Below are 25,641 nucleotides of genomic sequence, written 5' to 3'. Positions count from 1 at the left end.
GGAGCCATCTCGTTTGGCAGATTTTCCATGCTTTCTTCTCCCTCTGAGATAAAAAGTTAGCAATCTGAAATGTTAATCTGGATTTCTCTCTCAGTTGTTCCAGAATGTTTTTGATCGAAGGCGATACAAGATGCTATTTGACCTGCTGGATGTTCCTAGCATTTTCTGTTTTTAATCCATAGACACTCCCTTGTCTACCTTATTAGTGACCTCCTTAAAACATTATTAAAGCCAAGCTATCTGTCTCTGATCAGTTCATATTTGTTCAAGTGCTGAGTCACTTAACCCGCAATTACCGGTTCTAGTTGCTTCCCCACATTGATTTTAAACTGACAAGCCTGTAGTTACTGGATTTCACTTCAATAATGGAGTGATATTAGCAATTTTCCAATCTAATGGCACAATTTCAGAATCGAGAAATATCTTAACCAACACTTCTACACTTTCTCATATACTACTTTTAATAATCTAGGTTTGAAATAAGCAGCTCCTGGAGATTTAGCTATCCCAAGTCCCATTATTTTTTCCTATTACTGTAGTTTTTGTTTTCTTTTTAATTTTTATTTTTAGTTTCCATTCTATCACTGGTATTTTATCTTCCTGGTGAAAACAGATATAACCTACTCATTTAAGAAATCTGCCATAACCTTATCTAATTCTGTATCATCTGTGCCTATCTGCAATGGGTTCACATCTCAGGCACAGTCTACTCTTAACATTTATAAAAACTACTGGCCTTTTCATTACCTACAAATTTTTGTTCATATTCCTTTTTCACAGTTCTTAATATTTTCTATGTTCCTTTGTTGTTTTCTATAGGTCTCCCAATCCTCTGGATTAGCATTTTTCTTGGCATTTGTCACTTCTGGTAGTTTTAGACTTGTGTCTTACCTCAGATGTTGACCATGGTTACTTGACTGTATAAGTGGAATCTTTGCTCCTTCGGAGTATATATTAGTACTGTGCTAAACATTTCTCTGAATACCTCCCACTGTTTTGCTGTAGGTTTTCTTGTTAACAGCCCAGCCTAATTTAAAATAAAAACAAGAAATGCCGGAAATACTCAGCAGGTCTGACAGCATCTGTGGAAAGAGAAGCAGAGTTAACGTTTCAGGTCAGTGACCCTTCTTCAGAACTGGCAGATATAAGAAATGTAAAAGATTTTAAGCAAGTAAAGCAGGGGTGGAGCAACAGATAACAAAAGAGGTGTAGATAGGACAAGGTTACAGAATAGCTGACCAGAAAGTCATGGAGCAAAGCCAAACAATATGTGAATGGTGTGCTGAAAGACAAAGCACGAGTACAGATAGGGCATTAATGGACTGAAAACTGAACAACCACAAGCTCAAACATGAAAAAAAGTGGGTAGGCACAGTAGAAACAAACTAAAATAAAAACAAAAAAGAAAAAAATAACTAAAAATAAAAGTAAAATGGGGGGCCCCGTCATGCTCTGAAATTATTGAACTCAATGTTCAGTCCAGCAGGTTGTAGTGTGCCTAATCGGTAAATGAGATGCTGTTCCTCGAGCTTGCATCGATGTTCATTGGAACACTGCAGCAATCCCAGGACAAGAGATGTGAGCATGAGAGCAGGAGGGTGTGTTGAAATGAAGCTTGGGGTCATGCTTTCAGATTGAGCAGAGGTGTTCCGCAAAGCGGTCACCCTGTCTGCATTTGGTCTCCCCAATGTAGAGGAGACCACATTGTGAGCAGCGAATACAGTGTACTACATTGAAAGAAGTACAAGTAAATCGCTGCTTCACCTGAAAGGAGTGTTTGGAGCCTTAGATAGTGAGGAGAGAGGAGGCAAATGGGCAGGTATTACACCTCCTGCAATTGCAGGGGAAGGTGCCATGGGAAGGGGACGAGGTGGTGGGGCTAATGGAGGAGTAGACCAGGGTGTCGCGGAGGGAACGATCCCTTCGGAATGCTGACAGGGGAAGGGAGGGGAAGATGCCTTTGGTAGTGGCATCACGCTGGAGGTGGTGGAAATGGCAGAGGATGATCCTTTGAATGTGGAGGCTGATGGGGTAGAAAGTGAGGACAAGGGGAACCTTGGTGGTGGTTCTGGGACGGAGGGGAAGGGGTGAGGGTAGTGGTGAGGGGAAGGGGTGAGGGTAGAGGTGCGGGAAATGGGCCAGGCACAGTTGACGGCCCTATCAACCACAGTGGGGTGGGGGGGGGGGGGGAAATCCTCCGTTGAGAAAAAGGGAAGACATATCAGAAGCGCTGTTCTGGAAGGTAGCATCATCAGAGCAGATGCGTCGGAGACGGAGAAACTGGGAGAATGGAATGGAGTCCTTACACGAGGCAGGGTGTGAAGAAGTATAGTCGAGGTAGCTGTGGGAGTTGGTAGGCTTATAGTGAATATTAGTAGACAGCCTATCCCCAGAGATGGAGAGAGAGAAGCTGAGGAAGGGGAGGGAAGTGTCAGAGATGGACCATGTAAAAGGTGAGAGTAGGGTCAGCCTAATTTAATGTGTTCAGCTTATGGCTCATTCCTTTGAAGTCAATCCTGCTCAAGTTTAAAACCTTGCTTAGCATGTAATCTTTCTCTTTCATGTCATTTTTTTTTCTTAACATCAAACTCTCATGGTTACTGTCTACAAGATTCTTCCTTATCTATAACCTCAAGGTCCAGCATATTCCCTGCTCCTCCACCTGGAAACACCACCTGCAAATTCCTGTCCAAGTTACACACTCTCCTGACTTGGAAATATATCTCTGTTCCTTCACTGTCACTAGGGCAAAATCCTGGAACTCCCTTCCTAACAGTGCTGTGGGTGTACCTGCACCACATGGACTGCAGCAGTTCAACGAGGCAGCTCACTACCTCAAAGACAATAAATACTGGCCTTGCCAGCTATGCTCACATCCCATGAATGAATTAAAAAAAAACACAAGTTAGATGACCAACCCTGGCTCAATGACGAATGTAGAAGAGTCCGCCAAGAGCAGCACCAGGTGTACCTAAAAACGAGGCAACGGCCTACTAAAACTATAACGCAGGACTAAATGCCTGCTAAACAGACAAACCAAGATTCTATAACAGAGCCAAGAGCTTCCACAACCAATGCATCAGGCCAAAGTTTTACAGTCTTACCATATCCAGTTGCAAATGTTGTTAGACAATTACGCCAAAAATGGATGGAGGATATTCCACGAACATCTAGCATCTCCATCCTTAACATCTCCACCCTCAATGATGGCAGGGTACAGGATGAGTGCAAAAGACAAGGCCGACGCGTTCAAAACCATCTTCAGCCAGAAGTACCGAGGGAATGTTCCTTTTCAGATTCCTCGCCACAGATGCCATTCATCAGCCAACTCGACATACTCCATATGACATTAAGAAATGACTTGAGTGCACTGGATAAAGGGTTCTGACCTTTACAAGAACCCAGCTGCATAATGAACAGTGCTCCAAAACTACCTAAGCTTTTCTCAGTAGTTACAATACTGGCATTTATCTGACAATGCAGAACAAATCCAACCCTGCCAATTACTACTCCACCAACCTTCTCCCAATCATTAGCAAAATGACAGGAGGCGTTGTCCACAAGTTTATCAAATGGTACAGATTCATCAATAACCTGCACATTGATGCTCAGTTTGGTTCCTGTAGAACCACTCAGCTTTAGACACTTATACAAGAGCTGAATTCTAGAGGTAAGGCAAGAATGACTGTCCTTGGCATCAAGACAGCATGTGACTGAGCCTTAGTAAAAGTGAAGTCAGTTGGATCAGGTGATAAACTCTCCAGTGACTGGAGTCATACCTGGCAAAGGAAGATGGTTGTGGCCATTGGGGGCCAATTATCTTAGTCCCAGGAGTTTGTTACAGCAATTCCTTAGGGTAGCCCAAGTTCAATTATCTTCGACTGCTTCATCAGTGACCTTCCCTTCATCGTAAGATTAGAAGACCGTTGCTGTTTATTGCAGAGTGTTTAGCTCCATTTGCAATTCCTCAGATAATGTTTGGACTGATGGTGGTAAGTAACATTGAACGTACGTGGGATGGGCAATAAATGCTAGCATTGCCAGAGACGCCACATCCTATGAATGAACAACAAAAAATTCACACCGCACAAGTGTCAGGCTATGGCTACATCCAACAAGAGAGCGCATAACCACCTCCCTCGTGAATTTAATAGCATCACAATCATCAAAACGCCCGAACCATCAACATCCTGTGGGTGGCTGCCCTGGTAGAATAAACTGAATTGGTCCAGCCACATAAATGCCACGGTTAATACACCATAAAAAGGCTGGGTATTGTGATGCATGCCTCACCTCCTGACTCTCCAAAGCTCCTGTATCATCAAGGCTTAACAGGAGTGTAATGGAGCAGTTGCCACTTGTCTAAATGGGCGCAGCTGCAACATTATCCAGAACAAATCAATTTGCTTGATCGGCACCCCATCTATTGTCAAACATTCACTCCTCCACCATCGGCATTCTAAGGCTGTAGTGTATACTATGCTATCTACAGGACGCACTGCAACAACCTGCAATGGATTTTTCAGCAGCAGCTCCCAGAACCTATGAGCTTCACCACCAGGAAGGTGAAGAGCAACAGGTGCATAGGAACACCACCACACACCATCCTGACTTGAACAGATCACCTTTCCTTTAACGTCAAAATTCTTGAACACCTTACTTACCAGCATTCTGGGACCACTTTCACCACAAACTACAAAAGGCAGGCCACCACCACCTTCTCTAGAGCAACTAGCATCAGACAATGCCACCTTGCCAGGGATACCCAAATCCCATGAATGAAAAAAAAAGTTTAAATCCAGCATATTGATGGGATGATAGTCTCCTCTGCTGCTTGTAATTGGGTCTATGTGAAATTAATTTGGTCAATGTCAACCCAATTTCTAATTCAACATTAACTGGCAATGTCACTAACTGCATTTATACTAAACTTTGTGGGAACTCAAACCAGTTTAAGATGCTTCCTGGAAGGGATTTTACACGCCAACTCTACAGTCTATTTTGTAGACCAAGCTATACTGCCACATTCACACTGCTGCATACCCAAAAGCTTTTTACATAATTGTGCACATGTAATAGATTAAATGTAACTTCAAAGACCATAGTTGTTACAAGATAGGTTAATTATCACACTGATGCAGTTAGTGTGTTCTCTTCAGAAGGCTCAGCTGAAGCAAGCCATTGGGTTAGCTACTCTGAAAGAGCTCTACTCCTTTTGGTGCTTAAAATGTAATACACTCCACTTCTCAGAATTAAGAACCCATACCTTGAGCACACAAAAGTCACCACGTGCACTACTGTTGCTTTCTTGCCATTCCCCAATTGCCAGCTTCATCTGGAGGGGCAACTTTTAAGCTTTAGTAATGTGATCCCGCAGAGTGCAGTTTACTAACTTGACCATTTATCACATGGACCAGATGGCCCTGTAAACAGCTTCTGAAGCTTTCTAGAAATGCTCAGATGTAACTTCTGGCAGAGCCCCAAACTGTTAGAAGTGACATCACAGACAGGCCGTCCCCATGTGCTGCAAGGTCTCGTGATATTAGCAGTCACTATATTCAACAGGAATGGGTGCCACACTGCTTCTAGAAAACTCTGGGGTTTCGTTGTTAATTTTCTTTTCCGAATGCAGAGGTTGCCGGGAGCGTATGAAGGACAGCAGGTAAAATCATTGGGAACTAGCTTAAAGACGTAAATCTAGGCTGACACACTCAAGTACAATACCAAAAGGGTGCTGTTGCAATGGTAGAAATGCTTTCTTTTGAACTAGCTGTTGAACTGAAGCCCTGTATGCTGGTTCAGGTAGATGTAAAATATCTCATGTCACTGTTTGAAAAGCAGTTCTCCTGCCAACATCTTTCCCTCAATCAATGCTAATAAAAACAGATTAACTGGTCATTTATCCTATTTACTGCATCATGTTCTCCAACTTTAACACCATTAGCAAATCTGCTGACAAAGGAGACGCTGTTGTTGTATAGCGCAAGGGCTTCTTACTCTGACAACTCCAATCCCAGAAAGACACTCCGTTGTCATATTTTGTTTAAGAATGCTCCTGTGAAGCGGCTTGGGGCATTTTATGTTCTCTCTCAGGGTGATATCTGTACACTGACTGGTGTCTCTCAGTCCCTCTCTCTCTGGGTGATATCTGTTGACTGACTGGTGTCCCTCAGTCATCAATTCCCAGGCCATAACTGACCTCCTCTCCTTAAAAGTACCACCCCCCCCAACCCCAACAGCTTTCAAGCTCACAGTCCCCCAACCCTATACAGTCCACTTCCACCTTTTCCACAAGTCCCATCCCAAAAAAACAACCATTTAGCCTGCTCTTGTCCCATGGAACTTATTTCCTTTTATCTAAACTCCTTTTTTTCTCCCCTGTCCAGTCCTTACCTACCCACATCCACAACAATTTACTTATTTTAGATTCCGATGAAAGATTATCAACTTGCAACATTAACCCTACCTTCCCTTCTCCACAGATGAGCGTTGAGTGTTTCCAGCATTTTGTTTTTGTTTTAGACTTCCAGCAACTGCAGTATTTTAATTTTTGTTTTATACAGGTATATACAAATCATTTGAAGCACTTGCTGAGAACCACTACAATATAAACAATTAAATATATTGTCAATCCTTCAATATGCAGAGCAAAATAAAAAGACATCGTGCAAGGAAGCATAAGGATTTATTCTGTCAATGATGTCATGAAAACCCTATATGCCAAATGGGAAATATTAATTTCAATCGGTTGGAACCTTACATTAGACTTATAATGGAAAAATCCTACAAGTTAACTTTTAAAAAACTGACAGCCAAGATGGCCACTGCAATTTACATTTGAAACACCAGATTAAACTTGAGACAAAAAGTACTCGGGACTCCTGCTCTACTTGTCTGATCCTCCTGGTAGTCACCCATTCCCTCTCTGCCTGCACTCTTAAGCAACGGTGTGATCACCTCCAGAAACATGTTATTCATGTGGCTCTCAGGCTTGTCGATGTACTGCAGAAACACCAGCTGCTGCTTAAGTTTTGAGAGCTGGAGTTCGAGCTCCTCCTGACGACCATTTCCTGCCTGTGATTGTCCAGAACTATGCTGCAGTTCCCACTTGGCACAGGATGTGCCTTTGCCAGAAGCAGCACCAGGCATACCTAAAAATGAGGTGCCAACCAGGTTAAGCTACAGAGACATGCATGCAAAACAGCAAAAGTAGCCTACTACAGAAAGAGCCAAGCGATACCACAACCAATGGATCAGATCAAAACTGATGCAGTCGTGAATGCGGTGAATAACTAACAAGAGGAGGAGGCACCGTGGACATCCCCATCCTCAATGAAGGCACAGCCCAGCATGTGACTGTGAAAGACAAAGGTTGAAGAGTTTGTAACCATCTTCTGCCAAAAGTGCCAAGTGGCTGGTCTATTTTTGCCTCCTCCTGAGGTTCCCACCATCACAGATGCCAGTCTTCAGGCAATTTGATTTACTCCACGTTTTATCAAGAAATGGCTGAACACACTGGATACAGCAAAGGCTACAGGCCCTGATAATACTCTGATTGTAGTTCTAAAGAACTACAACCAGTACCTCTAGCCAAGCTATTCTAGTACAACTACAACACTGGCATCTACCCAACAATGTGGAAACTGCCCAGGTATGTTCTGTCCACAAAAATAATAGATCCAATCTAGCAGTTACCACCCCATCACACTACATTCAATTATCAACAAAATGATGGAGGGTGTTGTTGACAATGCTATCAAGCAGCACTTACTCACCAATGCTCAATTTGGGTTTTGTCAAGACCGCTTGGCTTCAGACCTCATTACAGCCTTGGTCCAAACTTGGGCAAAAGAGCTGGACTCGAGGTGAAGTGGAAGTTGCTACCCTTCACATCAAGGTAGCATTTGACCGAGTGTAGCAACAAGGAGCCCTAGCAAAACCGAAGTCAACAAAATAGTCAATAAGTCACTGAAAGCTAACATGCAGGTGCAGCAAGCAATTCGGAAGGCTAATGGTATGTTGGCCTTTATCGCAAGAGGAATTGAGTACAGGAGTATTGAAGTCTTGCTTCAATTGTATAGAATCTTAGTTAGACTACACCTGGAGTACCGAGTGCAGTTTTGGTCCCCTTACCTTAGGGAGGATATTATTGCCAAAGAGGGAATGCAACGAAGGTTCACCAGACTTGTTCCTGAGATGGCAGAATTGTCCTATGAAGAGAGTGGGGAAACTGGGCCTGTATTCTCTAGAGTTTCGAAGAATGAGAGGTGATCTCATTGAAAGCTATAAAATACTGAAAAGGGATAGACAGGGTAGATGCAGCTAAGACGTTGCCCCTGGTTGGAGAGTCTAGACCCAGGGGACAAAATTTCAAAAGGGGGAAGTTACTTAGAACTTTCTTTACTCAGAGGGTTATGAATCTTTGGAATTCTCTACCCCAGAGGCCTGTGGAAGCTCAGTAATTGAGTATTTTTAAAGCAGAGATTGGTAGTTAGAAATCTGTCAATTATATAAAGGGCTATGGGGATAATGTGGCAAAAAGGCATTGAAGTGGATGATCAGCCATAACTATATTGAATGGCAGAGCAGGATCGATGGGCTGAATGGTCTACTCCCACTATGTTCCCATATCTAGCACAAAGGATGTTGAACACCAACCATCTCAGCTTCAGATCATCACTGCAGGAGTTCTTCAGGACAATGTCCTAGGCCCAAACATTTTCAGCTATTTCATCGATGACCTTCCAAGCCAAGGTCAGAAGTGGCAACGTTCATTGATAATTGCAGTGTTCAGTACCATTTGCAACTCCTCAGATACTGACGCAGTCTGTGCCCACATGCAGCTTGATCTGGACGACATTCAGGCTTCGTCTGATAAGTGGCAAGTAACATTTGCATCGCTCAAGTGCCAGGCAATGACCATCACCAACAAGAGAGAGAGCCTAACGACCTCCCCTTAGGATTATCATGAATCCCCCAAGATCAACATCCTGGGAGTAGTGGGGGCTACCACTGATAAGAAATTGGACCAGTCATATAAATATTGTGGCTACAAGAGTAAGTCAGAGGTTGGGAATTCTGTAGCGAGTAACTCACCTCCCAATTCCCCAAAGCCTTTTCACCACCTACAAGTCAAGAGTGTGATGGAATACTCTCTTCTTTCTTGGATAACTGTAGCTCCAAAACTGAAGAAGCTTAACACCATCAAGCACAAAGCAGCCCGCTTGACTAGCACTGCATCTACCACCTCAAAACAAACATTCACTCCCTCCACCATCGGCACACCATGGCAGCAGCGTGCATCATTTACAAGGTAGGCTGCAGCAACTCGCCGAGGCTTCATTGACAACACCTTCCAAACACATGACCTCTACCACAGAGGAAAAGGGCAGCAGACATACAGGAACGCCATGCAACTACCTCTCCAAGTTACATACCATTCTGACTTGGAACAATATTGCCGTTCCTTCACTGGGTCAAAAATCCTGCAATTCCCTCCCCAACAGCACTGAGTGTACCCACACCACACAGACCACAGCATTCAAGGCAGCAGCTCACCACCACCTTCTCAAGGACAACTGGGAATGGGGAATAAATGCTGGCCTTGCCAGCGACACTCATCCCATGAATGAATGAATAACTTGAAACAGAATACACTTTTCATACATTTAGGCACATCCATTGAGCTTGACTCAGCAGCAGCTGGATATGCAGGTGAAACATTTAATGGTCTGCATCCAAAATATTTTATTCTCTATCCAGATATTGTTGTACATCTGCTGTGCATTTTCCTCCACCTCTTCTCAATCGCTGATGTCTAAATATAACTCTTGTTCATTCAAGATGACAGCTGAAACCTGAAATATAACACCCTACAGTAGGAAGTAGTTGAGGCAAATAGCTTAGGTGCTTTAAGAAACTAGGTGACTACACAGAATGGTTACAATACTGGAGGCCATTTGACACGTCGTGCCCCGTGCCGGCACTCTACAAGAGCACCTCACTTAGTTCCACTCCCCCGCCGCCCCACAAACTTTCTCTCTTCAGATAATTATCCAGTTCTCTTTTGAAGGCCTTAAATAAATCTGCCTCTACCATATTCTCAGGCAGTGCATTCCAGATCCTAACTACTCTCATGTCGCTGTTGCTTCTTTTGTCAATCTCCTTAAAATCAGTGTCCTCTGGGTCTAGATCCTTTGGCCAATGGGAACAGTTACACCCCATCTACTCAGTCCAGAGCCCTGATGATTTTGAAGATAAGAGGAAATAGAACGATTTGCTGAAAGGCTGAGATGAAACAGATTGAATGGGAGAAGATGAGTGTAGAGTAGAAATACCAGTACTGACGACTTGGGCCGAATGGCCAATTTCTATGATTAGAGTTCTGACGAAAAATTACAGACCTGAAATGTTAACTCATTTTCTCTCTCTGCACAGATGCTGCAAGACTTGCTGCATATTTCCAGAATTTTCTGTTATTTTAGAACAGTTTCTGTGCTGTATATTCTAATAATTAGGTTTGAAACCAAGTTCCCTGTAGCAGAATGAACAACAAACAGAATGGTACTCGAGATCCCATCATTGTAACCTGCACTTACCTGGTCTCTTTCTTGCTTTTTCATGTCCCAACTGACCAAGATCGTTGCACCCACATGTATAAACAGTACCATCATCGAGAACAAAAACAGTATGTCTGCGGCCACATCCCACATCGCGAACCCTTTTGTTTTGGAAAAAATCGCAGGTCCTCGGTTCTAAAACGACCTCCTCGTCTATGCCACCCAGTCCGAGTTGTCCAAACGATGTATTACCCCAACACAGCATGGCTATTTCCCCACAGATTTGGCCTCTGTAGCCTCAATCGGCCTTCCTCGGTCGGACTGAGCCCTACATCGAGTGAAAGAGGAGATAGATGGGTTAATCAGAGCAGAATGTCAGCGTGTACAGCATAACAACGCCATTAAACCCCCAGCCCTGCAAGGACTCACTGTCCCATCGGCTCCCCCTTCACGGCCACCCCGCTGCTGTCGGTAGGCCGGCACCAAGAGGCAGCGGCTCACAGTTGCAGCCAGAAGGGGATGGGCCACGGCCTCGAAGGAGTGAACACCGCATCAAAAACACAAACCGCCCCCACCTGCAAGCAGATCCCTGATTAATGAGAGGACAGTGGCCGTAGTGCCAGTTACTAACCAGCCCGTGCTGTCACCTGATCCAGTTGGCCCTCTCTACAACTTCTCTAGAAAGCCTCAGAAGCACCTTCTCCCGCCGAACCAAACCGCCGGAAGTGACGCCACAATCCAGCCGGGTCATGCCTGCTCCACACAGCTCCCGCGAGCGAAGCCTCGTGGCTCCAACGATCACCGAGCTCAATGAGCATGCGCGTAGAACTGTTCGGGAAAAAATACTGCCTCTTTGAGGTTTAATTTCCTTCCAGGATAAGCTGGGGTAGGAGTCGAATAGGGATAGTGTGCTTACAGTGTGGAGGACAGAGTCACCGCATTGTTACAGCGCAAAGGAGGCCTGTCGTGTCTGTGCTGGTTCTCTGAAGGAGAATTTACCTTGTCCCACTCCCCTGCACATTTTTCCTTTCCAGATAACAATCCAATTCCCTCTTGAATGTCATTGAATCTCACAGGGAGTGCATTGGATCCTTCCACCAGTGGGAACAGTTTTTTTTCTATCTACTCTGGCCAGACCCAATACCTCTATCAAATCTCAATCTTCTCCAAGGAAAACAGTCCCAAGTTCTCCAATCTATCCTCATCCCTGGAACCATTCTTTATTTATTTAGAGATACAGCACTGAAACAGGCCCTTCGGCCCACCGAGTCTGTGCCAACCATCAACCACCCATTTATACTAATCCTACACTAACCCCATATTCCTACCACATCCCCACCTGTCCCTATATTCCCCTACCACCTACCTATACTAGGGGCAATTTATAATGGCCAATTTACCTATAAACCTGCAAGTCTTTGGCTGTGGGAGGAAACCGGAGCACCTGGCGAAAACCCACGCAGACACAGGGAGAACTTGCAAACTCCACACTGGCAGTACCCAGAATTGAACCGGGGTCGCTGGAGCTGTGAGGCTGCGGTGCTAACCACTGCGCCACTGTGCCGCCCATGCGCCATTCTTGAGAATCTTTTCTGCAATGCCTTCACATCTTTCCTAAAGTGTGGTGCCCAGAACTGGACATAATGCTTCAGTGGAGGCCGAACCAGTGTTTTATGCAAGTTTAACATAGCTTCCTTGCTTTTGCACTCCATGCCCTATTAATTAAGCCTAGGATGCGGCATGCTTTCAGCCTGTCATGCCACCTTCAATGACATATGCACATGTACACCCAGGTCCTTCTACACCTACATCCCCTTTAGAATGGTATCCTTTATGTTGTATCTCCACGTTCTTCCTACCAAAATGAATCACTTCACACTTCACTGCATTAAATTTAATCTGCCACTTGTCCTCCCATTCCACCAACCTTCCTCACTGTTCACAATGCTCCCAAGTTTTGCTTGATTAGCAAATTTTGAAATTGTGCCCTGCACACCAAGGTCTAGGTCATTAATATATATCAGGAAGAGCAAGGGTCCTAACACCGGCCCCTGGGTAACTCCACTACAAACCTTCCACCAGTCTGAAAAACATCCTTTAACTACTACCCTCTGTTTCTTGTCACTCAGCCAATTTCGTATCCATGTCCCTTTTATTTCAGGAGCTATAACTTTGCTTACTAGTCTGTTGTGTGGCACTTTATCAAATGCCTTTTGGAAGTCCATGTAGACTACATCAACAGCATTACCCTCATCAACCCTCTCTGTTAACTCATCAAAAAAGTCCAGCAAGTTAGTTAAGCATGATTTTTCCTTAACAAATCCATGCTGGCTTTCCTTAATTAACCCACATTCGCCCAAGTGACTATTAATTTACTTGTGAATTATCGTTTCAAGAAGCTTCCCCACAACTGAGGTTAAACTGACTGGCCTGTTGTTGCCTGGGCTTAACTTTACACCTTTTTTGTACAAGGAGCTAAAATTATTGGGAACAATTTGTGAATTGGCTTTAGGACATAATTTAGGCTGACACTCACAAGAGGTTGGCTGCTGCAATGGCAGAAGTGCTGGATTCTGATGTAAAAGTTCTCATGTCACTGTTTGAAGAGCAGAGAGATCTGCTACCAACATCATTCGTTCAAGCAATGCTACCAACAACAGATTACCTGGTCATTCATCCCAATTGCTGATTGTTAATTATGTATCAATTGTTGAATTATATGCAGGTGGAGGGTGTTAAGGGGGGAACTTACTTGAGCACTATAAGGAGACACTGAGATTGGTAGAGGTTTTGAGTGCTTGTTTGTAATCCTTTTTCCTGTGTACAATAAATGTGAAACTGAGTAAAGATAGGCTCCAGCATCATCCTTCCACAACAAACTTTCTGGAATTTAAGAGGGTGGGAGAGGATGGTTGCCTGAAGCTGGAGGTTGGAAACTAAGAATATTTTTGTTTACATAGAAAACTAAAATCTTATTGTCTATTGTAGAAAATATGGCAGAAAGCAGGTGTAAATTATTAGGGTATGATTATCCTCTGATGTTCTCAGAGTCTGAACCATATGACCAGTGGAAGAACAAAGTGGATATGTGGACACAGGTTACGTCCCTACCAAAGAGGTTGTCACTATCTACCAAAAGTAAAATCAGAAGTAAAGTGTTTTGTGAACTGGATGCTCATCAGTTGGGTACCGATGAAGGTTTGGATCTTCTGTAAGAATTCTTGGATGAAATTTACAAGGACGATAACCTACTGAGTGTGTACTATGTTGTGAGACTTTGATAGATTTTGGAAAACAGATGCTTATTCAATGGAGGAATATATCATGGACTTCAGCAGACTATCGAAGATTGAAGAAATTCAATTTACAGATCCCTGGTTCAGTGCTAGCATTTAAATTGCTAGATTGTGCTAGGGTGTCACATATGGACAGGCTCCTGGTTCGAACTAGGGTTCGGTTCTTGGAGAAAAACTCCCTGTTAGATCAGTTATCTGCTACCTTAAAAAGATTCCTGGGGAAACAGTCATTTCCTGCAGCCCTGGTAGAACAAACAGGGGATTCTGCAGCAACACAAAGAAGGGAGGATTCAATGTTTACTGAATTTCAAAATGGTCCAGACACTGGGTGCCAGCAAAAGTACAATGGAAGAGTTAAAGACTATTACAGCAGAAGACAGAATTGGAACAGCAATCACAGGCAAATGAATCCCAATAATGCCCAAGGAATAGTTAATAGCTGCTTCAGGTGTGACTCAAAAGTATCATTATGCAATTATTGCCCAAAGCAAAGGGACAGAGACCTCAAAATAACACATGACACAGAGAATTCTGAGGCAGACGAGGAAGAGAATGATGAATCTGAATGAACGATTAGTCACAAGAGTTTTAGTCCTGTCATGAATGTGTTAGTTGTGGATTCTTCAGCTGTGCTGTATTAGATAGTCCTTGCACATCGCCAGTATGTGAAACAGATTGGTTACAATGTTATCTGGATTCACTCAGTAGTGAGGATCAACGCAAGGTTAAGGAATATAAAAGTACTGCCAGCTTTAGGTTTGGTGCCGACAACATATTGAAGTCACTGAAGAGAGTAATAATTCCATGTAAAATAGCTGGAGCAGTCACTTTTTCAGTACTGATGTAGTCTCGAGTGAGATACCTTTACTGTTGAGTAAACCTTCAAATGAAAAAGGCACAAATGAAACATGATATGGAGCATGATAAGGCAATTGTTTTTGGAAAGTCAGTGAATTTGCAGTTTACCCAGTCTGGGCATTATTGTATCCCCTTAACAAAACCTGATGTTTCTAGTCAAGAGTGTTAGAGAAGTATTAATAGTACCAGGTGATAAGAATCAGGGCAAAAAAGCAAATTTTCTTAAAGTTACACAGACAATTTGCTCACCCTTCTTGTCAAAGATTGAAATTCCTGCTAAAGGATGCAGGTGTGATTGATGAAGCATATACGAGGATAATAGAAGAGATTAATGAAAAGTGTGAAATCTGTAAAAAGTATCGGAGGACGCTATCATGTCTTATTGTAAGCCTTCCATTGGCATATGACTTTAACGAGGTAGTTGCCGTTGATTTAAAGGTATAGGACAAAGGCATGAATATTTTCATTCTACATTATATAGACCGAGCAATTAGATTTAGTCTTTATACAATAATACATGGTGATTATAGATAAAATCATGGAGAAATGGATAGGGACTGGACTTGGAGCACCAGCTAAGTTTCTGACTGATAATGGAGGAGAATTTGCCAATGACGAATTCAGAGACACGTGTGAAAACATGAACATTATGGTTATGAATACTGCAGCTGAAAGACCTTTTAACAATGGGCTCGGTGAAAGTAATCCTGCACTGATCGATGAACTGCTGCATAAAATCTTAGCTGACCAACCAAACTGCAAGTTGGCAACCACCCTGGATGGGCAGTTCATGCAGATGGTTGGGGGATATAGGGGTAGGGAACTCCACCAGTGCTTGTACTTTTGCTGTCCTTGCCCTACTATATGCCTGAGGTAGATTACTCTCGCTTTTGCAAATTCACTTTAGGTAAGGTTTATTATTAAGTTAGCTGATTGTGATTTTCTAAACAGAGCTTCTAGTTGTTTCAAGTCGTCCTTCCAAATGTCACTGTATGCCAGCATATCATCAAGGTAAACCACACAGTTAAGAACAGTGGCTACCACTTGGTTCATTCGCCTCTGAAAAATTGCTGGGGCATTTTTTTTTAGCCCAAATGCATCAATTGGCATTGGGAAAGATCGTCTGGTGTGACAAAGGCAAATATTTCTTTAGCTTGGGGTGTTAAAGGAACCAGCCAGTATCCCTTTAATAATTCTATTTTTGTAAGAAACGTGGCACTGCCCACTCTGTCAATACAGTCTTCCAAGTGAGGAATTGGATAGGAGTCTGCCTTCATTTCTGCTTTAACCTTTCTGTAGTCTGTGCAGAGTCTAGTTGAACTGTCAGGTTTGGGCACTAATACTACTGGCGAACTCCAGCTGCTTTGACTGGGTTCAATTAGGTGGATTTCCAGCATGTATTGGATTTCTGCTTTTACCTGGGCCTGTTTCTCTGGACTTAAGGATGTTATTTTATTGGAAAAGATTCCCCTACATTCACCTCATGTGTGGCTAAGATTGTACATCCTGGCTTGAACCTACAGGCTTATTTAAATGCTGTGACTAGCCTTGTGATGTCTTCTTGTTGGTCTGCATTGAAATATGAAAGAATAATGTCCAATCTCCCTAACAATTCAGTATCAGCTAACCAGATTGTAGGAGGTTCAATTTGAGAATTGTCTAGGTCTCCTTCTGCCTCATCCTCATTATCCCTTTCATCCTTCACTGTCCCTATTACCTGACATACCTGTGCTTGCTTATCCTCCTCCCAGTGATAGTGTTTCAACAAATTGATATGACACAGCCGATTCTTTTTTTGGCCTTCGGGGGTGTCAATCAAATAATTTACACTACCAGTTCTCTTGTGTATATGGAGCACTGAACCATGCTTTCAACGGTTCACCCTGTAAAGGCAGTAATACTACACCTCATCCCTGGTTGAAATGTTTGGGTCTTGGCATGCGTGTCTGCCCATTTCTTCATGGTTGTTTGGGAAACTTTCAAGTGTTGCTGAGCCACTTTGCAGGCTCTCATGGAACACAGATACATAATCTAGCATAGCAGATTCATCCCCCCATTCTAAAAATCTTCCTTTAATTTGTTTTAGAGGACCTCTTATCTCATGTCCATAAACTACTTCAAAAGGACTAAAACCAGTAGATTCATTAGGTGCCTCCCTCGTGGCAAACAAAAGAAATTCTAGCCCTTTATCCCAATCATGGGGATATTCATGACAGTATGCCCTGATCATCGTTTTGAGGGTTTGATGGTACCATTCTAAACTAGTTTGTGTCTGTGAATGCTGAAGGCTTTAAACTGTGTTATATCCAAAATACCCATAACTTCCTGAAAACTTTTAGACACAAAATTGGAACCTTGATCTGACTGAATCTCAATTGGTAATCCGTATCTAGTGAAGAACTGGGTTAACTTCTCTACTACTACCTCAACAGAAATTGATCTCAAGGGAATGGTCTCTGGGAACCAAGTAGCCATATCCATGATAGTGAGTATATATTGGTGTTCCACTTTTGTTTTTGGTAAAGTTTCTACACAGTCTACCAACACCCTACTAAATGGTTTCCCAAACACTGGTATGGCAATTAGAGGTGCCGGTTTTATGGCAGGTTGCGATTTTCCCACAACCTGGCATGTATGGCATGTTTTTACAAAACTGCATCACATCCCTGGAAAGACCTGGCTAGTAAAAATGTCGACTTATACATGATTGGGTCTTCCGGATACCCACATGTCCCGCTTTAGGAATTTCATGTGCGATCCTTAATATTTCCCGGCAATACTTGGTAGTACCACTATCTGGTGAACAACCATCCATTCTTTGTCCGCAGGTCTGTAAGGAGGTCTCCACTTCCTCATCAGAATTCCATCTTTAATATAGTATCCTTCCAGAACTCCCTTTGCCTCAGCTTCTGTTAGAGCTGATTATGCCACTTGCACTGGAGGCCGCGCAATGAAGATTTACAAAATTGGTCCCTGGGATGAGGGGGTTGTCCTTTGATGAGAGGCTGAGTAAATTGGGCCTATATTCTTTGGAGTTTAAAAGAATGAGAGGCGATCTACTTGAGACATACAAGATTCTGAAAGGGCTCGATAGAGTAGAAGCTGAGAGATTGTTTCCGCTGGTCAGGGAATCTAGAATGTGCGGGCAGTCTCAGGATAAGGGACTGATCATTCAGGACGAAGATGAGGAGAAATTACTACATTCAAAGGGTTGTGAATCTTTGGAACTCTCTACCCCAGAGGGTTGAGGACACTCCATCCTCAAATACATTTAAGGCTGGGATAGATAGATTTTTGATCTTGCAGGGAATCAGGGAATATAGGGAGCGGGCAGGAATGTGGAATTGAAATCCAAGGTCAGCCATGATTGTATTGAATGGAGGAGCAGGCTCGATGGGTCATAAGGTCCATCACTGCTGCTATTTCTTCTGTTCTTGTGTTTATTTAACTCTAGATCAGCTTGCTGAGCCTTGATCAGAGAAGATAAATTAAACATTTCCTTCAGATTATCCAAATCCCCAAAGAAATTTCAGATATTAGACTATCTGACTGTGGTGCCAATTTTACCTCTGATAATGCAATTTGTTTATCCATTGCTTGGGCCACTAGACATGAAGCAAAAATTCCTGGAACCTTTGCCAGCAACTGTTCTGTCTCTTTAACTTCACTTGGTTTTTCTGTGACTACTGGAGAAGCTACTACCTTCGCTCTGGCCAAAACATTCCCCAACTCTATCTACTGGCAAACTATGAACAAGTCCTACAGACATTAGGTCACATTCTAGGTGCACCCAATATAAAGAATAGAGTATATATTCCCCGCAAATACCATTCACTAAGACCTTGGCATTCAATGCTCTCTCTGGTGGAAAAATTATGCCTTTCCCCGCAAAAGAGTTTGGGTGGCTCCTGTATCCCTAAGTATAACTGTAGGTTTATCTGCCCCACTTGAAGGATAAGGAGTTATTTTTCCTTTTGACAAGAAATCCCGGTAGCTCACCGGTATCTTATTCACGTCCCCTGCACTTACAGTGGTTTTTGTATTCGGTCTTACAGCTGCAGTCAGAGCTACAGCCTGATCTGTCGTACTCTCGGTCAGGGCCCCTTCCTCTGCATTGGCATTGTGTACCCCAATAAGTCCCATGGGTTTCCCCGCAACTTCCAGCATTCTGCATGAAGGTGTCCCACTTAGGCTTGCAGACCTCACCTCCATCCTCAGTTTCTTCCTTTCTGGTTTGAGGAGGAGATCCAAGGGCGTTCCCAGCAGTCCCTTCCTGTCCTGGGCTACTTGCCTTCCTACCACCCTCCCACCTTCTATCCCTCTCGGGTTTGTGAGGGCGACAGACGGACAAAGGGTTTGGGCTTATAAACAAACTCATAATCACCAGTAATTTCTGCTGCCTGTCTGGCCATTGAAACTTTCTGTTTCTAAACAGGGGTTCTCACTAACAGAGTGAGTGAATTTTTAAATTCTTCCAGGAGAATTAATTTGCTAAGGTTCTTATACATGGCCTCTACCTCTAGTTCCGCATCCAATGATCAAAATTAATTTGCTTTACCCTCTCAAATTCTATGTAAGTCTGCCCAGACAATCTTCGGAGGTTCTGAAATTTTTGCCTATAAGCTTCAGGGACCATCTCATAAGCAGCGAGAATAGCCTTTTTTCCATCTTATAATCTGCAGAAGCATCCTAGAAAGCATAGCATAAACTTCATGAGCTCTGCCCATCAACCTGCTTTGCATAAGCAGTGTCCAGCTTTCCTTCAGCCACTTCATCTGTCTGGATATCTTTTCAAAAGAAATTAGAAATACTTCTACATCCCTTGCCTCAAACTTGGGGAGGGCTTGTACAAATTTAAACAGCTCTTCACTAGGTCCTGGGCTTTCCCCACCAAAATTTTCACTGGAATCAAGACCACCCTTTTTTCTTAGTTCCATCTTTTAAAATATGAATTCCCTTCCTTCTCTTTCCCTTTCTCTTTGAAATTCTAGTTCAAATGTTTTCATTGTTAGTTCTTTTTCCTGCTTAAGGTTTCTCATTTCTATGTCTTTGTCAAGCTTAAGTTTTTCCATTTCCTGTACCTGCTCAAGCTGCTTCATCTGTAATTGAATTTTAGCTAATTCAACTGCACTACCTTCTGGTTTGCCTTCTTCTTCCAATTTCAAATGTTTTGCTATTCCTTCAATTATATCTGCTTTCTTAGCTCCTGGCTTTAACTCTAACACTGACAGTTCTGCCAAATCCTTTAGGTTAACTTTGGTTAAGTTTCTTGAATCACTCAGGAATACATCCTCCTTCCCCAGAAAGGTTGCAGCAACTGTTAAAGACATTCCGGTAGAGTAAACTTTAACCTACTGCAAAAGAAACCTGTTTTTTCCCCTCTTTTCAATTATTATTACCCCACTTACAATTGTATGTTGTCAGCATTGGGTTATCCCGGATGAGCCGCCAATTATATGTTATGACCAAGGCAGGAGGAGTTTCTAGTTCCACTTCTCCACAGGTCACGACATATATTAAATTTTTTTCCCAGTTACCAATACGGTCAATCATAGACTCTATTTTTATTCCAGAATAAAATGCATCAATCAGGTTTCTTTAATAAACAACAAAATTATCAGTTTATTATAAAACAAGTCTTTGGTAAAATACTTGCTAATGCTTGAAGCAAAAAGAGAAGATATGGAAAGGTGTCAGATGTCCTTTGTTTTGGTTTGAAGTCCCAAATACGTGTAGATGGCTGTCACTGGGAACTTCCTAAAACAGTTCTTGTCAAGCAACATTGAAGATCAGTTTGGGCAGGCTTTGCAGGAAAAATGCAGCAACAGGGGTTTTAGACAGTTTCTTACACTTGCTTTTCAGAGCTTCTCAAAGAGATGGCAAACTGGCAGGTTTTTCAAAGAGCTGGAACAGGCTGAGTTGGGGTTTGACCTTGGCAGGTTGATTCTTTTACTCCTTTTCAAACCATTGTCCATATCCCACTGCCTGCCCAAAGAAAAAACAAAAACATCTCAGGAGTCAAGCCTCCTGACCCCTATAAATCTTGACCTATCACTTCTTGGTAAACATCTTTCCTCAAGTCAAAAAAACCCTGATGGGTAATTATCTGAAAACAAGTGCCTTCCAGTAACTGTTGTTTACAAGCTCAGTTCAAAAGACCTTCTGATAACCGCTTTTTAAAAAAACACCAAGTTTCAGCATCTACGGAATCTTTTTTCTCTTTTAACACACAAATCCTCATAATTTAACAAAAAATGGAAGTACTCGTAACAATGGTGAGGCGGTGGTGTAGTAGTAATGTCACTGGACTAGTAATCCAGAGCCCAAGCTAATGCTCTGGGAATAAATAAAAACAAAATACTGCAGATGCTGGAAATCTGAAATAAAACCAAAAAAATGCTGGTAATACTCAGCAGGTCAGGCAGCATCTGTGGAGAGAGAAGCAGAGTTAATGTTTCAGGTCAGTGACCTTTCATCAGAACTGGCAAAGGTTAGAAATGTAATAGGTTTTAAGCAAATAAAGCAGGGGTGGGGCAAGAGATAACAAAAGGGAAGGTGTTAATAGGACAGAGGGTCACAGAGAATAACTGACAAGAAGGTCATGGAGCAAAGGCAAAGGGTGTGTTAATGGTGTGCTGAAAGACAAAGTGTTAGTGCAGAGAGGGTGTTAATTGACAAAAAAATGAACAGCCCTGGCCAAAAGTACAAACATGAAAAAAACAGTGGGCAGGTACATAGTAAAAAAATGAATGATGAAACAAACAAAAATATAATAAAAAGAAAAAAGAAAAAATATTACTAAAAATAAAAAAGGGTGGCCCGTCACGCTCTGAAACTATTGAACTCAATGTTCAGTCCGGTAGGCTGTAGCATACCTAGTCGGTAAATGAGATGCTGTTCCTCGAGCTTGCATTGATGTTCACTGGAACACTGCAGCAAGCCCAGGACAGATATGTGGTCATGAGAGCAGGGGGACGTATTGAAATGGCCAGCATCCGGAATCTCAGGGTCATGCTTTCAGACATGCTTCAGCGCCTCAAGTGCTCATGTGTTTTGTGATGAAGTTCCTGAGGAACAGAATACTGTAGACAAAGGCTTGGATAGTAATGTGAGCAATGGTGAGGTTCAGGAAAGAGCTATTGCATCCAAAGGCCAATTGCCCCGAGTAGGTGCTCAGGTGATGTATATTCCAGAAGGGTCCAATAAATGGAGGGATGCAACAATTGTAGGATGTGCAGGAAAATCTACTGGCAAGTTTAAAAATATTGGTTGAATGTTCAAGGTGATGGCTAAGAAGCAAGGTCCATGGACTGGCTGAATGGGGTGAAACAGTGAAGAGTAAGAAAGCGCAGTGCAAGTTCTAATAGTGAGTCTGGAATTGACTCTTGCATCAGGAAATGATCCCATACTGGAGAAAGTGCCTCCGATAATGTGAGAGGGAGATCTTATAGCAGTAGTCCCAAAAGAAATCAAAGTGCTAATACAGACCATAGTTTGAACAAATTATACAATGAAATGAAGGCTCGAAAGTAGTCTCATACTAGAGCTTGAAGCAGAAGCCCTCATGACCTTGAAGTTTTAGTGACTGCCAATAAACTTGAGGATAAACTAATAAGAGAAGCAAAACATAAGGAATTAGAGAGTTGGAGAGAGTTTGGTGTTTATTCTGAGGTACCAGATAGAGTCTTGTCACATAGATGGATTTGTACTGAAAAAAGTCCTTCCCGATGGGACTTATAAGGCTAAAGCGAGGCTAGTTGTGAGGGGTTTTGAAGAGTGACTGGGTGATACCGATGTTAGAGTGGACTCTCCTACAGCTGGAAAAGTAATCTTGAAAATCCTTTTAGCTCTTTTGGCCATATATTCATGGGACTGTAAATCCATCGACATAAAAGCTGCATTTCTGCAGGGTGATACTTTTCAGAGAGAAGTCTTTCTGAAACCACCCAAAGTGGTAGCAGATGCAGAAGCAAAACTATGGAAACTGAACAAATGTGTCTATGGCCTTAATGATGCTTCCAGTGTGTGGTATTTCTCCGTGAGATCTGTTTTGTTGAAAATTGGTTGTGTTCAACTAAAGGCAGATCCTGCAATGTTTTATTGGTATCATAAAGGGAAACTTTCAGGCATCTTCATGATGCATGTTAATGATTTCTTATGAGGTGGTACTGCGGACTTTGAGAAACATGTTATTAATAAAATTAGGGCAGAATTTAAGATTGGGAGTCAGGCTTGTGGGGCCTTTAAATATATTGGTTTAGCTACTAATCGGAGTAAATCTGGAATAAGTTTAAATCAACAATCCTATTTAGAGAGTGTTACTCCTATCCCGGTTAATCGTGCTCAGTCATCACTTGAAAGACGATGATATATTTAAAGAAGAGACTGAGCAATTGTGAAGCTTGATCGGTCCAATTAAACTGCTGTGCACTCAGACTAGACCTGATGCTAGTTTTGATGTGCTGGAGTTAAATACAATGATGAAACAGCCAAAAGTTGAGAATGTTTTAAGGGCAAATAAAACATTGAAAAATTAAATCTGGAGAAGTGTGTACTGAAGTTCCCATTCTTAGGTGACCCAAAGAACATGAAGCTAGTCATTTTTAGTGATGCTTCACATGCTACTCTTCCTGATGGGTATTCAAATGCAGCTGGTTTCATAATATTTCTGATGGGTGAAAATGGGAAATGTTGTCCTTTAGCTTGGGAAACTAAGAAAATAAAAAGGGTCGTTGAAAGCTCTTTAGCTGTAGAAAGGTTGGGTCTAATGGAGGCAGTGGATAGGGGGTTCTATTTGTCAAATATTTTAGATGAGATTCTGAACAAGATAGAATACTGAAGATAGGATACCATTGACTGTTATGTGGGTAAGTGTTTTTTGTGGGTATAATGTATACTTTACAAAAAGTGTGAGTGAAAAAAGATTACACATTGACTTTGCTAGATTGAAACAAGTGCTGGAAAGGAAATTTCAACTTAAATGGGTAGATGCAAGTCATCAGCTATCCGATTGTTGTTTGTTTCACAAAAAGAAATGCTAGTACAAAGAAATTGTTAGGGGTACTAGAGGAGGGCATCTTGCAATATAATACTTTGTACCTAATACTGAATTTTTAATTTATTTTGAAATGTTGTTTGAGCATCTTAACCTAAGTTTTATTATAAAAGAAAGAAGGGAATCTGTTAATTATATATCGATTGTTTAATTATATGCAGGTGGAGGGTGTTAATTGGGGTCTATAGCATTTATAAAGGACACACTTAGTTAGACTGGTGGAGGTTTTGAGTGAGGAGTTATTTGTTTGTAATTTTTTTTTTACTCTGTACAATAAATGTGAAATTGAGTAAAGTTATGCTGCAGCATCACCCTTCCACAACAAGCTTTCTGGAATTTAACACTGCTTATGTTATCTTGCTGTGCATATGTTGACCCATCTTCCTACAAAGCAGTAGCACTTAAAAATAATTCATTAATACTGAAGCCCTTTATTGAGGATGGGTTAAAATGTTTTCCTTAATATAAAGAAAGAATGATTGAATTATATTGCTTTAATCAAAGCTACATTATGATTAATTATGACAGTCTTATAATTTGTGAACTGTTCTAATAATGCTGCAAAAAGTCTCATTATTAAGAAGGCAGAAAAGATTATAACAACCTGCATTTATGTAGCACCTTTTAAGGCAGAAAAATATTGCAAGCTGCTTTGAAGTATATTTACACAAATAAATGGATACTATGCTAACAAAAGAGGGGTCAAAGAGATGGGTTTTAAGGAGCGTCCTAAAGGAGGAGAGTAGAGCCAAGAGGTTTTGGGAGGCAATGCTAGAATTTAGGCCCTAGATTGCTGAAAGCAATGACACAAATGGTGGGGTAAAAGGTGTGGAGAATGCACAAGGAGCAATGGTTGGAGTATGGATACAGAGATAGAAAGGGGTGAGGTTGAAATTTTAAAAGATATTGAACATAAGGATGAGAATTTTAAATTTCAGACATTGGGAGACTGTGAGCCAATGTAGGTCAGTGAGCACCTTGGTGAGGGAAACTTGGCATAGGATAGCTATGGGTAGCCTCGGTCTTAGTGCATGCCAATGTATTTTTTTATTTGTTCCTGGGGTGTGGGCATTGCTGGCTGGGCCAGCATTTATTACCCATCCCTAATTGCCCTTGAGAAGGTGGTAGTGAGCTGCCTTCTTGAACCGCTGCAGTCCTTGTGGGGCAGGTACACCTATAGTGCTATTAGGAATGTTGTTCCAGGATTTAGACCCAGTGACAGTGAAGGAACAGTGATATAGTTCCCCGTCAGGATAGTGTGGCTTGGAGGAGAACTTGCAGGTGTTGGTGCACCCATGCATCTGCTGCCCTTGTCCTTCTAGGTGGTAGAGGTCGCCGGTTTGGAAGGTGCTGTCTAAGGAGCCTTGGTGCACTGCTGCAGTGCATCTTGTAAATGGTACACACTGCTACCACTGGCATTGGTGGTGGAGGGAGTGAACGTTTGTGGATCGGGTGCCAATTAAGTGGGCAGCTTTGTCCTGGATGGTGTCGAACTTGAGTGTTGTTGGAGTGACAGCCATTCAGGCAAGTGGAGAGTATTCCATTACACTCCTGACTTGTGCCTCGTAGATGGTGGACAGGCTTTGGGGAGTCAGGAGATGAGTTATCGCCACAGGATTCCTAGCCTCTGACTTGCTCTTGTAGCCACGGTATTTATATGCCTACTTCAATTCCGTTTCTGGTCAATGGTAATCCACAGGATGTTGATAGTGAGGCATTCAGCATTCGGAGTGCCATTGAATGACATAGCCTTTTACAGTATTCAGTGCCATCAGTCGTTTCTTGATATCACACGGAGTGAATCGAAATGGCTGAAGACTGGCATCTGTGATGCTGGGGAATTCAGAAGGAGGCCGAGATGGATCATCAACTT

General features: G+C 42.4%; 1 protein-coding gene across 4 annotated transcripts in view; it reads right to left on the bottom strand.

Moving 5' to 3' along the window:
* Window positions 1–11,279, bottom strand: part of herc4 (HECT and RLD domain containing E3 ubiquitin protein ligase 4) — a 170,956-nt gene extending 159,677 nt beyond the window's left edge. For 2 of the 4 annotated variants that reach the window (XR_010977042.1, XM_068052414.1), the window contains exons 1-2: window positions 11,191–11,279; window positions 10,599–10,887 (exon numbers count right to left, since the gene is read on the bottom strand). Coding sequence is in view for 3 of the 4 variants with exons in the window: in XM_068052414.1 (XP_067908515.1) it covers window positions 10,599–10,824 (226 nt within the window). In the remaining variant the exon portion in view is untranslated. Of the gene's footprint in view, window positions 1–10,598; window positions 10,888–10,988; window positions 11,077–11,190 lie in introns of those variants that run through there. The other 2 variants (XM_068052416.1, XM_068052415.1) reach the window with 2 other exon arrangements.
* Between the last annotated feature and the right edge of the window lie 14,362 nt (window positions 11,280–25,641).

Source organism: Heterodontus francisci, chromosome 20 (assembly GCF_036365525.1).
Source record: "Heterodontus francisci isolate sHetFra1 chromosome 20, sHetFra1.hap1, whole genome shotgun sequence".
NCBI lineage: Eukaryota > Metazoa > Chordata > Chondrichthyes > Heterodontiformes > Heterodontidae > Heterodontus > Heterodontus francisci.
This window is presented reverse-complemented; position numbering and strand designations above follow the sequence as displayed.